Source organism: Pristis pectinata, chromosome 5 (assembly GCF_009764475.1).
Source record: "Pristis pectinata isolate sPriPec2 chromosome 5, sPriPec2.1.pri, whole genome shotgun sequence".
In the NCBI taxonomy this organism is placed as follows: Eukaryota; Metazoa; Chordata; class Chondrichthyes; order Rhinopristiformes; family Pristidae; genus Pristis; species Pristis pectinata.
The window spans coordinates 4,903,225-4,919,479 of record NC_067409.1 but is presented as its reverse complement, the minus strand read 5'-3'; the positions used below and the strand labels follow the sequence as shown (position 1 = coordinate 4,919,479).

At 43.5% G+C, this 16,255-nt stretch overlaps 1 protein-coding gene across 2 annotated transcripts in view; it reads left to right on the top strand.

The window, feature by feature from the left end:
* grinaa (glutamate receptor, ionotropic, N-methyl D-aspartate-associated protein 1a (glutamate binding)) overlaps nt 1-16,255 on the top strand; it is a 50,113-nt gene that overhangs the window by 23,599 nt on the left and 10,259 nt on the right. For both annotated transcript variants that reach the window (XM_052017007.1, XM_052017008.1), the window contains exons 2-4: nt 5,988-6,358; nt 8,811-8,926; nt 15,903-16,103. In XM_052017007.1, the coding sequence (XP_051872967.1) occupies nt 6,013-6,358; nt 8,811-8,926; nt 15,903-16,103 (663 nt within the window). In that variant the 5' untranslated portion in view covers nt 5,988-6,012. The remainder of the gene's footprint in view (nt 1-5,987; nt 6,359-8,810; nt 8,927-15,902; nt 16,104-16,255) is intronic.

The window sequence follows — 16,255 nt, the reverse complement described above, 5'->3', positions numbered from 1 at the left end:
CAACCTATCCTCATAACACATGCTCTCCAATCCAGATAGCATCCTGGTAAATCACCTCTGCACCATCTCTAAAGCTTCCACATCCTTGAGGCAACAAGAATATTGTAAGTGTGGTCTAACCAGGGTTTTATAGAGCTGTAACATTACCTCACGGCTCTTGAACTCAATCCCCCGACTAATGAAGGCCAACATGCCATGTGCCTTAACAACCCTATGAACTTGTGAAGCAACTTTGAGGGATCTATGGACTTGGACCCCAAGACTCCTCTGTTCCTCCACACTGCTAAGAATCCTGCCATTAACCCTGTATTCTGCCGTCAAATTCTACCTTCCAAAGTGAATCACTTCACACTTTTCCGGATTAATCTCCATCTGCCACTTCTTAGCTCAGCTTTGCACCCTATCGATGTCCCGTTGTAACCCTTGACAACCTCCTACGCTATCCACAACACCACCGACCTTCGTGTCATCTGCAAACTTACCAACTCACCCTTCCACTTCCTCATCCAAGTCATTTATAAAAATCACAAAGAGCAGGAGTCCCAGAACAGATCCCTGAGGAACATCACTGGTCAACTACCTCCAGGCAGAATATGCTCCATCTACAACTAGCCTCTGCCTTCTATAGGCAAGTCAATTCCAAATCCACACAGCCAAGTTTTCCTGGATCCCATGCCTCCGATGTTCTCAATGAGTCTATCGTGGGGAACCTTATCAAATGCCTTGCTAAAGTTCATATACACTACATCCACTGCTCTACCCTTCATCAATGTGCTTTGTCACATTCTCAAAGAATTTAATCAGGTTCATGAGGCATGACCTGCCCCCCTCAAAGCCGTGCTGACCATCCTTAATCAGACTATGCTTCTCCAAATGCTCATAAATCCTGTCCCTAAGAATCTTTTCCAATAATTTGCCTACCACTGAAGTAAGATTCACTGGTCTATAATTCCCAGGGTTAGCCTTAATCCCTTTCTTGAACAAAGGAACAACATTTGCCACCCTCCAATCATCTGATACTACTCCTGTGACTAGTGAAGATGCAAAGATCATCACCAAGGGCTCAGAAATCTCTTCCCTTCCCATACTAACCTTGGATATATCCCATCTGGCCTGGAATCTATCCTAATATTTTTCAAAAGTTCCAGCATATCATCCTTCTTAACATTGACGTGATCTAACTTATCAGCCTGTTTTATGCTGTCCTCACAAACGTCAGAGTTTCTCTCACAGGTGAATAATGAAGCAAAGTATTCATTAAGGACCTCCCCAACTCCTCTGACTCCAGCCATGTTCCCTAATCGGTCCTACCTTCACTCTAGTCATTCTGTTCTTCACGTACGTGTAGAATGCGTTGGGGTTTTCCTTAATCGTACTCGCCAAGGCCTTCTCATGCCCCCTTCTAGCTCTCCTGTCCATTCTTAAGCTCCCTCTTGGCTACCTTGTAATTCTCTTGAACCCTGTCTGATTCTTGCTTCCTAAACCTTAAATAAGCTTCTTTCTTCCTCTTCACTGGATATTCCACATCTCTTCACCCTACCATCCTTTTCCTGCCTCAATGGAACAAACCTATCCAGACCCCCCAGCAAGTGATCTCTAAACCATCTCCATGTTTCCATTGTGCATTTTCCTGAGTACATCTGCTCCCAATTTACACTCCCAAGTTCCTGCCTAATAGTACCATAATTCCCCCTCCCCCAATTAAATACTTCCCCATACTGTCTGCTCCTATCCCTGTCCAAGGCAAGGGTAAAGGTCAGGGAGTTGTGGCCACTGTCTCCGAAATGCTCATCTGCCAAGAGACCAGGTTCATTGCCTCGTACCAGATCCAGAATGGCTTCTCCTCTAGTTGGCCTGTCTGCATATTGTGTCAGGAATCCTTCCTGGACACACCTAACTGAATTCTGCTGCATCCAAACCTTTTGCACTAAGGAGGTGCCAATTAATATTAGGGAAGTTGAAATCACCCATAACAACAACCCTGTTATTTTTGCACCTTTCCAAAATTTGCCTCCTGATCTGTTCCTCAGTGTCTCTGTTGCTATTGGTGGGGAGGGATTCTATAGCATACTCCCAATAGAGTGATCGCTCCCTCCCTGTTTCTGACTTCCACCCACACTGACTCAGTAGACGATTCCTCTGGGACGTCTTCCTTTTCTGCAGCTGTGGTACTATCCCTGATTAGCAATGCCACTCCCCTACCTCGTTTACCTCCCTCCCTGTCCCTTTTGAAACATCTAAACCCCGGAACATCCAGCAGTCCAGTCTCTGTTATGGCCACAACATCGTAGTTCCATGTACTGACTCGTGCTCTAAGTTCATCACCCTTGTTCCTGACACTTCTTGCATTTAAAATAGACACACTTCAACCCATCCAACTGACTGCATTTTTGCCCAAACAAATGTCTACCCTTCCTCATAGTCTCTCTACGTGCTGCATCAAACTGCCCCATCCTCTGACCTATCACTCGGGTTCCCATACCCCTGCCAAACTAGTTGAAACGCTCCACAACAGCTCTGGCAAACCTGCCCGCAAGGATATTGGTCTTCCTTCAGTTCAGGTGTAACCCATCCCTTTTGTACAGGTCGTACCTTCCCCAGAAGACATCCCAATGATCCACAAATCTGAAACCCTTTCCCCTGCACCAATTTCTCAGCCACACATTCATCCGCCAAATGAACCTATCCTTGCCCTCACCGGTGCATGGCACTGGCAGGAATCCAGAGATTACTACCCTTGAGGTCCTGCTTTTCAGCTTCCTACCTAGTTCCTCATATTCACTTTTTAGGACCTCATTCTTTTTCTTACCTATGTTGTTGGTACCAATGTGTACCATGACTTCTGGCTGCTCACTCTCCCCCTTTAGAATGCTGTGGACCCGATCTGAGACATCCCTGACCCTGGCACCTGGGAGGCAACATACCATCCGGGAGTCTTTCACGTACACAAAATCTCCTGTCTACTCCCCTATCAAGCCCCCTATCACTGTTGCTCTCCTCTTCTCCCCCCTTCCCTTCTGACCCAGAGAGCCAGACTCAGTGCCAGTGACCTGACTGCTACGGCTTTCCCCTGGTAGGTGGTCTCCGTCTACCACCCCCCTCCCCTCCCCGACCCCCCCAGCCCCCCCACAACAGTATCCAAAGCAGTATACCTGTTTTTGAGGGGAACAGCCACAGGGGCACTCTGCACTACCTGCCTATTCCCTTGCCTTCTCTTGACAATCACCTAGCTACCTATCTCCTGCAACTTGGGTGTGGCTACCTCCTTGTAGCTTTTATCTATTACCTCCCCATTCTCCCATATGAGCTGAAGGTCATCCAGCTGCAGTTCCAGTTCCCTAACACGTTCTGTAAGGAGCTGTAGCTGGATGCACCGCCTGCAGATGCAGCTATCAGGAGACTTCAGATCTTCCGGATCTCCCACATCTGGCAGGAAGAACACACCACTGAGCCTGGATCCATTGTCACTACTTTAGCTAGGCACTAGAGACTAAAAGACCCGCTTCTCGCTCCAAGTCATGGCCCTCGCTACCTGGAAAAGTTTTTTTTTCCTGCCAGGGAAGGTGATGGACATAGGATAGCAACGTTTCAGAGGCATTTAGACAGACACATGAACAGGCAGGGAATGGAAAGATATAGACCATGAGGAAGCAAATGGGATTAGTTTAATTTGGCATTGTGGTCAACACAGACATGGTGGGCCGAAGGGCCTGTTTCTGTGCTGTACTGTTCTGTGTGCTTAAATAAGGCCCTGCCTTTAAGGTTGCTAAGGCAGTGAATATTCAACATAGTGTTGCCTTCCCTTTTCCCCAGTAATTTCAAGGCTGCTGTGTACTCTGTTAAGGCGTGGTTATTCTTTGAAACTGTTGAATGACTTGCAGATTTGATCATGTGAGATGCATCTTGTTAGCCACTGAATTTCTCAAATGCACTATAAAGGGAAATAAATGAACATGTTTGTGTTGCAGCAGGGACCTGTAATGTTTACACGTGACCCATTATTCCATGGGTTTAATCCATTCATGTGACTCATTGAACTGAAACTGCAGATTAGAATGTCTAATTGGTTTCTGTTTCTTTTAGTTTCCACATACTCTGAAAGTGAAGATAAATTTCAAGGATGTGGTTACTTTTTTCACTTGATGCAATGTTTTATCTGTCTTGACTTTTCTGTACTGTTTACTAAAGCACATTTGGGTTGTTCCTTAACTCATTAAGACACAGGCTTTGCTTTATTAAGTGCCTCGAGTAACAAATGCAGTTGTAGGAAAGGTTTTGACAGGGCTTTTGCCCTCGGATGAAATTTTGGCAGATAGTCAAAAGATCAAAGGACTCTTGTATATGCTATAACAGACAGGATTTATTTGCATTTGGTGAGATTGGGGAGAGTCTTTGTGCATGGGAAATTGTGTCTCAAAAGTTTGATTTTTCTTTGAAGTGGTGACCAAGAGGATTGACAAGGGCAGGGTGGTAGATGTCATTTGTATGGAATTAAGGAACAACCCAGATAAGTGATTTAGTAAATGTTACAGAAAAGGCTTTTGGCAAGGTCCTGCATGGTTGGCTGGTCTTGAAGGTTAGAACACGTGATCCAGGGTGAGCTGGCCAATTGGATACAAAATTGGCTTGGTAATAGGAGTCAGGGTGGTAGTGGAGGGTTGTCTTTCAGATTGGAGGCCTGTGACTAGTGGTGTGCAGCAGGGGTTGGTGCTGGGTCCCATGTTTGTGATGTATTATGATTTGAAAGAGATTGTAGGTGGCATGATTAGTAAGTTTGCAGATGACACCAAAATTGGTGGCGGTGTGGACAGTGAAGAAGGTTATCTGTGATTGCACAGGATATTGACCAATTGGGAAGGTGGGCCAAGGAATAGCAGATGGAATTTAACTGGGACAAGCACAAGGGAAATTAAACCAGGCCAGGACATACACAGTGAATGTCAGGGCCTGGGAGAGCGTTGCTGGAACAGTGAGACTTATGGGGACACAGTCCTTCAAAGTGGGGACACAAGTAGACAGAGTGGTGAAGAAGGCATATGCTGTACTTGCCTTCACCAACCAAAGCATTGAATATAACAGGTGGGATGTCATGTTAGACCGCACTTGGACTGTTGTGTGCAGTTCTGGTTGCCATGCTGCAGGAAGGATGTGATTAAGCTAGAGATGTTGCAGGAAAGATTCACAAGGGTGTTGCTTGGACTGGAGGGCTTGAGCTATAAAGAGAGACTGGATAGGCCGGACTGTTTCCCTGGGGCAAAGGAGGCTGAGGAGTGACCTTATAGAAGAGGTTTATAAGGTCACGAGGGGCATAGATAAGGTGGATGGTCACAGTCTTTTTCCCAGGGTAGTGGAATCTAAAACTAGGGCATAGTTTGAGGAGAGGGGAAAGGTTTAAAAGGGACCTAAGCGACAATTTCTACGCACAGAGGGTGGTGGGTATATGGAGTGAGCTGCCAGAGCAGGTGGTAGAAGCAGATACAATTACAATGTTTAAACCAAAAACATTTGGACAGGTATGTGGATAGGAAGGTTTAGAGAGAGATGGGCCAAATGCGGACATATGGGATTTGCTAAGATGGGCATCTTGGTCGGCATGGATGAGTTGGGCCAAGGGGCCTGCTTCTGTGCTGTATAAATCTTTGAATCTCTATGAAGCCATGAGACTGTCTGTACTTTTAAACCTGGATGTGTAAATTTGCAGGGCATTGACAAACTTTTGAGAATGGTCTGTGCTCGAACTGAAGTCCTTGTGCCCTAATTTTAATGGAGAAAAATATATCTGTTTTCCCATCATGAACTGCAATAGTGACATTGTTTGCAACGCCAATAGGCATTTGAATGTTTACCTCTTGTTCATAATCCTATAACCAATTAGATGCACTTCATAGACTTAATTTTTCCAATGATTGTCCCAAGTTAAGTGCAACATAAAACATTATTGATGTCTTCATTTAGTAAGTAATTAGATTCTTCTTCTCATTTTATAGGTGAGGATAAGGACTGGTATTGTTGATGATGTCCCAGGAGAAGGCATACCTGGTGGCAGGGGATCCACAGCAGCCTCCATATCCACGTAACGAGATGTCTTATGGAAATGAACATTATCCACAGCAGCCCCCACCGTATGGGCAGCCTCCTTTTCCTCAGGCTAACTATGGGCAGCCTCCTTTTCCTCCGGCAAACTACGGACAGCCCCCATTTCCAGTAGCAGGATTTGGGCAGCCGTCCTTTCCACAATCTGCCTATGGGCAGCCTGGCTTACCTCAAGGATCATTTGGAGAGCCACCACAGCCAGTGTATCCACAGGGTCAGTTCCAGCAGCCACCCATGCCTCCACCTCCAATGATGCATTCAAATGGTAAGACAATTTCCTTTAAATGTTGCAGCCATTTTATCCTTTCTTTCCCTCTTTCTTGGGACCTTAGCTGTGATCTGTATTCTTGTGGAGTGCAGTTGTGCAATCTCTAGCTTTCTGTGAACACATGATGGCTCATTTTGACCGATCACTCTTTGTTAGAAGAAATATAAATGTACACATGGCAAAAAGCAGGGAGGAGGGAAGATTTTGGGATATGGAGTATGGTTTGGTACAGCATGTTCATTAGAGGAAGCTACCAATTTTAGAGTGAAGGAAGAGCTGGTAGAGAAATGTAAAAATCACCTAGTTTGGATGAGATGCATTCTAAGGTGCTGGGTGAAATACAAGTGGAAATTGTGGAAACTTTGGATTCAGTCTATCAGTTCCTAGAAATAGGATATCAGTGGTATAGAAGCTTTGAGGCAGTAATCTGGGAAAATGTTAAGTTGTAGGGATTTCTTAAAGGCAAGTAAATAAATGGTGTGCAGGATGGGGAGGGCGGAGAAAGCTGTTACAGAGCATGTGGAATTCTTGGTTTATGAACAGGGGCATAAAGTGTAAAAGCAAGGCAGCTGTGCTAAACTTTTAAAGGTAACTGGCTAGGCCTGGGCATTATTTTAAGTTCAGGTCTGTTTGCTTTATGAAGGATGTCTTGGAGTGGAGCAGAGATTTAGAACATCGAACAGTATAGCACAGTATGGGCCCTTCGGCCCACGGTAGATTTCTAGAATGATACTGGGTGTTCTCTACATAGAAAAATTAGTTTTGTGCTTGAGGTGTTAGGGAAGTTAAAGGGAACTATGAAAGTAGTGTATGGAATTGTACAGAATTTTGGTAAAGTAGAAGGTTTTAGAGGTGGAATCTGAAGTTCATTGATTCTATTGACAGTTACATCAAAGCCCAGAGGTGAGATGGTGGGGAATTTATTTTCAGAGCATTGTCATTTGATGCATTGTTTGACAGTGTGCAAGAAGCAAATCACATAAGGAAGTACTGCAATGGTTGAGAATTTGTGCAGAAAAATAGGGAAACATTAAAGAGCCTCTCAATAGCCACTACCCATGTTGTGATATTCTGTGATGTGCCAATTGTGATGGATGGAAGATTTTTAGATTTTCTGCACCGTTGCTTTACCTCCACAAACCATTAAGTGGCACTCGCAATGGATATATTTCAGATAAGTGAGCTGGATCAGTGGACATACCTATGACTCAATTCCTGATCTATTGATTATAAATATATGACTACAAAGATGTATAGAGAAACAGTTTTTCTTTTCTCCTTCTAGTAGTTGAGATCAAGAGCTTTTAAAGTGAAGGTTCTAATCTGCCACAGAATCTGGTATGTAGAGGGTGGTGTGTACAGAGTATGCACCTGTAGAAGGGTAAAGATTTGCTGTTGAAAGAGAAAGTTTTGAAGTGAACAAAGGTGAACTAGAGGGCATAGGTTTAAGGTGAGATGGGATAGATTTCAATATGAACTTGAGAGGCAACAGTTTTGCCTCTCACATACCCTTTGTGTTATGTATGTGGAATGAGCTGCCAGAGGAAGTGGTTGAGGCAGATACATTAACAACTTTTAAAAGACAGTTGGACAGGTACATGGATTGGAAAGGTTTAGAAGGTTATGGGCCAAATGCTGGCAAATGGGACTAGCTTGGATGGGGCATCTTGGTTGGCATGGGCCAGCTGGGCTGATGGGCCCGTGTTGTATAACTCCATGAACTCTATGTTTTAAACAAATCAAGAGGATTTATCCAGTGTGATGTTTGGGGGTGGGGTGGGGGGGGGGACTGCAAATTGGAGGTACATAGGAATTCAGTATTTGCCTCATGAGCTGGCACTGTAGTCCATGGGTCTGCTATTCTCTGGGAAAGAGCCATCTCCAGACATTTAACCAAGTGCTGCCATGTGTCTTGTATGGGATATTTGCAAAACTATTTTCCGTAAATATTTATCAGTATATGGGCCAAGTTATGTTATTTGATTTGAAAGACAAGGTACGTCTGAAGAGAAGGAATAGAAAAGGGGGTGAAAATAGGGCTTACATCGTTACCTCATTATTCCTCTTTTGCACAATTTATTTATTTTTGAAACTTACAGTAATTTTTGTCTTTGTTTTGCACTGTATTGCTGCCACAAAACAACAAAGTTCACAACATATGTCATGATAATAAACCTGCTTCTGATTCTACACCAGTTAAACATAGGCAAGTTTATTAGATAATCTTTGATTTCTAGTTCTAACCATGATGATTATGGATCTCTGGATACACTGATCCAGAATTTTGATAATTAAATTTTTTAAATTTCAAAAATAAACTTTAGTGGTAAAAAAGAAAAATTCAGGTGAAACTCAGTGCATGGCTCTCTTTTACATTTGTAGTGTCATTCAGTCTGTATGTTCAGTGCTGTGCCATCTAGTGGTAAGGAATTTATTTCCTTCCTTGCAGTTGGCTTGGGAAGCCCTGGCTACCATGATGATGTCCCTCCATCTTATTATGACAACGAGGAATTTAGTGCAGCAAACTTCGAAGACAAGAACATCCGACGAGCATTTATTAGAAAGGTGAGGATCTCTTGCATGGAACCTTAAAAATTTAAAAGCAAACTAATATTAGTCCTCCCCGGGTCGCAAACACACGACTTATGGGCACCCATATGTACGAACAAGCATTTGGGAGACCGGCAGGATGGATGGGGATGAATTTGGTGGTTGCTGCAGGCATTTTCTACAGGGTGGAATCGTTTTAGAAAAAATCCTTGTTTGCTGCCCATCTGTCCCTATTCCTTAATCATTAATTTTTTAAGATGTAGTAACATCACTGCCAGAAAAAAATTATTTGGTGCTTCCTGCTGATACATTAGTTCACTCATTTTTCATCTGTCCTTTTCTCATAAAGAAAGAACTTGCATCTGTTTAATACTGTTCATAACCTCCAGGCAAAACCAAAGGACGTCATAGCCATTACTCTGTTCATTTTCCTAAATGCATATTACTTGCACTGAAGTGAGTTTCCACAGACAGCAACTCTGAGCAGCAGAAACATTCACTACCACTATCTGTCTGACATATCCCTCACTTTATCAAACCAGGGGTCAACCCTGGTTCAAAGAGTGCAGAAAAGCATGTCAGGGGCAGCACCAGACATAACTAAAAATAAGGTGCTAGTCGAATGAAATTGCAAGACGCCAGCTGTGTGCTAAACAGCATGCACTAGATAAAGCTAAATGATCTTGCAACTAATGGATCAGATTGAAGCTCTTTTGTCCAACCGTATCTAGTTGTGTATGGTGCCAGACAACAGCTATGGAAGATATCCCCATCCTCCACGATTTCTGTGCCCAGCACGTGAGCAGCAAATGCAAGGATGAATCATTTGCAACCATCTTTACTGGTATTGGTTTATTATTGTCACTTGTACCGTGCTACAGTGAAAAACTTGTCTTACAAACTGATCGTACAGGTCAATTCATTACACAGTGCAGTTACATTGAGTTAGTACAAAGTGCATTGATGTAGTACAGGTAAAAACAATAACAGTACAGAGTAAAGTGTCATAGTTACAGAGGAAGTGCAGTGCAATAAGGTGATAGTGACATAGAGTTTAAATTTAAAAGTGTAGAACGATTATAGTAGTGGTAATGAGTAGATCTGTAGCGAGCAGCTTGCAACGTGTCGCCACGCTCCGGCGCCATCTGATCTATGTTGGCTTCCTTTTGAGATCCCCACTGTCACTAGTCTTCAGTCAACTTGATTCACTCTTTTGTGATAGCTATAAGGATAGAAAATTGGAAAATAGGAGCAAGAGTAGGCCATTTGGCCCTTTGAGCCTGCTCCACTATTCCAAATGATCACGGTTGATCAGCCAAATTCAGTACCCTGTTCCTACTTTCTCACCATATCCCTTGATCTCTCTAGCCAGAAGAACTCTTTCTTGAATATATTTAATGATTTTGGCCACCATTGCCTTCTGTGGTAGAGAATTCTGCAGGCTCATCACACTTTGGGTGAAGAAGTTTCTCCTCATCTCAGCCCTAAATCACCTACCCCATATCCTTAGGCTGTTACTCTGAATTTTGGCCTTTCCCTGCTTGCTGCACTTGCATGCTGAGTTTCACTGACCAGTGTAAAGGACACCCATGTCTCATTGCACCACTCCCTTTCTAAATTAATTGGCTTTCTGTCTTTGCTACTAAAGAGAATTTATCCACATTGTACTGTATCTGCCAAATATTTGCCCATTCACTGAATCTGCCTGAATCCCTCAGGAGCCTTGCATCTCACACCCCCACCCAGCTTTGTGTAATTCATATACTTGGAGATAATACATTTAATTTCCTCATCTAAATCATGAAATGTATATTGGGAAAAGCCAGAGCCCTGTAGTAACCCACTAGTCACTGCCTGCAATTTCATTCTGTTTATTTCCTGCTCTGTTTCCTGCCTGCCATCCAGTTCTCTATCAATATCAATACATCACCCCAATTCCATGTGCTTAGATTTTGCAGACCAATCTCTTATGCAGGACATTGTTGAAAGCCTTCTGAATTCCCAAATACACACAACCGCCGGTCCTTCCCCATCCACTTTACTTGTTACATCTTCGTGTTTGCCAGTAAAATCTGTCATGCATTATTTCCCTTTCATGAATTCATACTGACTTTGATCTGTGACTGGTTTTTCAATATCTCTGCTAATACAATTTTATTAATAGATTCTAGCATTTCCCCCACTACCAACATCAAGCTAACCCGTGTATAATTCGGAGACACGAGAGGTTCTGTAGATGCTGGAATCTGGAGCAACACACACAAGATGTTGGAGGAACTCAGCAGGTCAAGCAGCATCTATAGAGGGAAATAAACAGTTGACGTTTTGGGTCGAGACCCTTCATCCGGACTTGATGAAGGGTCTTAACCTGTAATGTTGACTGTTTATTTCCCTCTATAGATGATGCCTGACCGGCTGAGTTCCTCCAGCATTTTGTGTGTGTTGCTCCAGTATATAATTCCTTGTTTTCTTTTTCACTTTTTTTTTAAAGTAGTGGGTGTTACATTAGAAATGGTCCAATCCATAGGGATTGATCCAGAATCCAAAGAATGTTTGAAAATGATCACCGATGCATCCAGTATTTCTAGGGCCACTTAAATACTTTGGGTTGCTGACAATGTGTCCTGGGGATTTATCGGTCTTCAATCCCTCCATTTCCCTGCTAGTACTGATTTTCTCTAATTCCTCCCACTCACCAGACCTAGACAGAACTGAAGTATTTGTTCAATTTGTCTGCCACTACTTTGTTCCCATTTATAAATTCCTTTTCCTGATTGTTGGGGTTTTCATTTGTCTTAACTAATCTTTCTTTTTTCACATATCTGTAGAAGCTTTTACAGTCAGTTTTTTATGTTCCCTACAAACTTACTCTTGTACTCTAGTTCCCCCTTGGTCTTCTTTTGCTGAGCTCTCAACTGTTCCCTTTCCTTGGGTTTGCTGCTTTCTCAAGCTAATTTATCTGCCTCCTCCTTGGATCTAATATTATCCCTAATTTTCTTTATTTGCCATTGATGAACCACCTTTCCTGTTTTATCAGACAAGAATGAGCAATTGTAGTTTATCCACGTGTTCCTTAAATATTTGCTATTGCTGATCCACTGAGACACCACAAGCAACATTTTCCAATCTATTTCACCTCGTACCATGACAATTGGCTCTGCAGCTGCTCTGAGACGTCCCTGGATTCGGATTCTTGTCTCAGAATCAACCACAGCATTCTCTATCTTAATTAAGAATCGTCTCCTATTATGGCAGCTCCTCCCCAAGGGGACTTGCACAACAAGATTGCTAACTAATCCTTCCTCATCACACGATACCCGGTCTCGGATGGTTTGCTTTCTAGTTGGTTCCTTGACATATTGTCCAGAAAACCATCACATAAACACTCCAGGAATTCCTGCCCCACACTATTGCTACTAATGTGGTTAGCCCAACCTGCGTGCAGATTAAAGTCACTCATGATTACCACTGAACCTTTATTGCATGTGCTTCTAACTTCCTGTTTAATGGTACCTTTGGCACCACCAGTGCTGTTTGGGATTCATTATTCAATTCTCATTAGAGTTTTCCGCCCTTCAGTATTTCTTAGCACCATCATACAAATTCCCGATCATCCCAGCAGTATCCTTCTATGCTATTACATTAATCTCTTCAACTAGTAATGCTACGCCACCTCCTTTTCCTTTTTGCCTGTCTTTCTGAAATATTGAATGTAGTTCCAATGCTTGGTCCCCATGCAACCATGTCCCCGTAATCTCAATTATATCATGCTTGTTTTACATCTATTTGCACAAAGACACATTTTACTCTTGTGTTTCGATGTACGTGTGATTAATAAATAAATATCTTATCTAATTCATCCACCTTATTGCGAATGTTCAGTGCATAAATACAAGCTGAAAGACTGGATCTTATTAATCTTTTGACCTGATTTTGTTCTTATTGGTTTTGTTTCTCTCATGTCTCCTTCCTGCTACCATTTTAATATAAATCTCCACCCCCCCCCCAGCACTAGTAAACCCTTTTCTCTTCTTATTCCGGCCCCTCCCCCCCCGCCCCCCCCCCCCCCCGTGCAGCTTGTATTGGTTGCACCTCTCCCACAATCTCTTCCACTATTCCAGGAGCTTGAATTTCTTCCCTGCCAGCCATTCCTTTAGCTATGTTTATCTAATTTATCCTTCTGTTTCTGCTCAGACTAGCAATGGCGCTGATAATAATCCTGAGGTGAATACCTTTGTTGAGTCCCTATTTCTTCATAACTTCATCTTTTTTTTACTTGTGTAGTTGGTACAGATGTGCACCACAACAGCTGGCTGTTCGCCCTCCTCCAAATGCCCTCCATCTGCTCTGAGGCATCCTGCCTTTTCCCTTTATGATTGAATCCTCTGTCACTTGTGATTGAATCCCCTATTTTTATAGCTCTCCCATCACTGTCCTCCCCTCTGGGGCAGTTTCCATTAACTTGGCTGTTGCAGCCTTTCCCTGAGAAGCCATCTCCCCCAACAGAACCCAGAGTGATGTTATTGGAAGGAGGAGGTGGGGGGAGTTAGGTGGGGTTGGCCACAGAGGATTCCTGCACTATCTGCCTCCTTGTGCTTTGCCTGACGGTCACCCATTCCCTTCTTGCCTGTGCACTCTTATCTTAGTGTGACCATATCTCTAAATGTGCTGTCCATATACATCTCAGCATTGTGGGCACTCAACAATGAATCCATCCTCGATATGTTAATCAGTTGCTGCAGGTAAATACATTACCTGTACACACAGTTGTAAGTGACAGGGCAAGTGTCCCTGATTTCCCAGAAAAAGTATGCCATGGATCTGAACTTTCTGCCGTGACCTGTCCTTAATTACTTTATGGGGTACTGGTGAGGCCTCATTTGGAATACTTGTGTGCAGTTTTGGGCCCCTTATCTTAGGAAGGATGTACTGATGTTGGAGAGGGTTCAGAGAAGATTTACGAGGATGATTCCTGGAATGAAAGGGCTTACTTACGATGAGCATTAGTCGGCTCTTGGACTGTACTCACTGGAGTACAGAAGAATGAGAGGGGACCTCATAGAAACATTTCAAATGTTGAAAGGACTGGATGGAGTAGATGTGGCTAAGTTGTTTTCCTTGGTGGGTGAGTACAGGACTAGGGGGCGCAGTCTTAGAATTAGAGGGTACCCATTTAGAAAAGAAATGAGAAGAAATCTCTTTAGCCAGAGGGTCGTGGATTTATGGAATTCATTGCCACATGCAGCTGTGGAGGCCCGATCATTGGGGATGTTTAAGGAGGAGATTGATGGGTATCTAATTAGTCAGGGTATCAAGGGATATGGTGAAAAGGCTGGGAATTGGGGCTAGATGGGAATAGTTTAGCTCATGGTGAGGTAACAGAGCAGACGCAATGGGCTGAATGGCCTACTTCTGCTCCCTTGTCTTGTGATCTTGTGAAATTAAAGCCTACTAATTACACCAGGGCCTTGCTTTACTCTCAGTACTCCCCTACACAATCAAATTACCTTGTCTTTTACAACTAATAAATTGTAACAGTTGTGGAAATGGAATTGGTTTATTATTGTCTCATGTAATGAGGATCAATGAAAAACTTCGTTTTGCACGCCATGCATGCAGATCATTTCATTACAACAGTGCATTGAGATAGCACAAGGGAAAACAATAACAGAACGGAGAATAAAGTGTTACAATTACAGAGAAAGTGCAATACAGTCAGACAATATGGTGCGAGGCCATAACAAGGTAGATTGAGGTTAAGAGTCCATCTTATTGTACTAGGGAACAGTACAATAGTCTTATATCAGCAGGATAGAAGCTGTCCCTGACCCTGGTGGTACGTGCTTTCAGGCTTTTCTATCTTCTGCCTGATGGGAGGGGGGGAGAAGAGAATGTCTGGGGTGGGTGGGGTCTTTTAATTATGTTGGCTGCTCTACTGAGGCAGCGAGAAATGTAGACAGTCCATGGAGGGGAGGCTGGTTTCTATACCGTGCTGAGCTGTGTCCACGACTCTCTGCAGTTTCTTGCAGTTTCTTACAGTCTCAGGCATGCTTGCTCCTACTTAGCAATGAATTGCCACCCACGCCACATGTCATTTTATAAATTGTCAGTTCTAGCTCTGCTGCTGGTCTCCGAGATGGGTAAGCTCCATCGTAGGTGGTCCTCCCCTTGCTGCTGCCACCGATTGTAGAAACTGAGGAATGCACTGGACCAGACAACCTCCAGATGTATTACTGAAGGCCTGCCTTCAGAACTAGCTGCACCTTAGCCAAGTGGTTCCAGTACCATTACCACACTGGCATCTACCAGGCAATGGAAAATTGCCCAGGTTATATCCTGTTCATTCCAGCCAATTACTGCTCAATCATCAGAAAAGTGATGGAAGCTGTCATGGACAATGCTATCAATAGAGTCAGAGAGTCATACAAGCACAGAAAGGGGCCCTTTGGTACAATTCGTCCAAATCGACCAAGGTGCCTACCTGAGCTCATCCCATTTCCCTGTGTTAGGCCTATATCCCTCTTACTCTTTCCTATCCATAGACCTGTCCACTTCCTGTGTGGGCAGAAAAAAAACTTGCCCCTCAGATCTCCTTTAAATTTTTCCCCTCTCTTCTTAAACCTGTGCCCTCTAGTTGTGGTCCCCTGACCTGGGAAACAGATTCTGACCATCTATCCTATCCATCCCTCTCATAATTCTGTAAACCTCTAGAAGGTCACCTCTCAGCCTCCTGCATTCCAGTGAGAATATACCAAGCCTATCCAATCTCTAAGCCCTCCATTCCAGCCAACATCCTGGTGAGACTCTTCTGCACTCTCTCTATTGCTACCACATCCTTCCTGTAGAGTGGTGACAAGAACACTACAAGAAGGATGTGGTAACAACAGGGAGCAGGGGGATGCATAAGCCAAATAATTATCTGTCGGAAGTATTGGGTTTCATACTTTGATTTTCAAAGTTGAAAAGGAATGGTTGTTGTCCTCCCTTGCAGGTCTACTTGGTATTGACTGTACAACTGCTGGTGACGTTTGCCTTTGTGTGCATCTGTACATTCGTGTCTGACGCTAAGAAATTTGTGAGGCGCACTCCTTGGCTTTACTATGTGTCATATGGAGTATTCTTCGTCTCACTTATTGCCCTCAGCTGTTGTGGAGAATTCAGAAGAAAGCACCCCTGGAATCTTGTTGCTTTGGTATGTAATATCATTAACAGCTATTTGCCTTGCCAAAGCCTACTCTGAGGTAAACTGGAGCTGGATGGAGAGCAGGAGATTGGGAGGGAGGAAGGCCAATTCTGAACTGAATTAAGATGTGGATTTGCCCTTTGACCAGTGAGGACACCTTG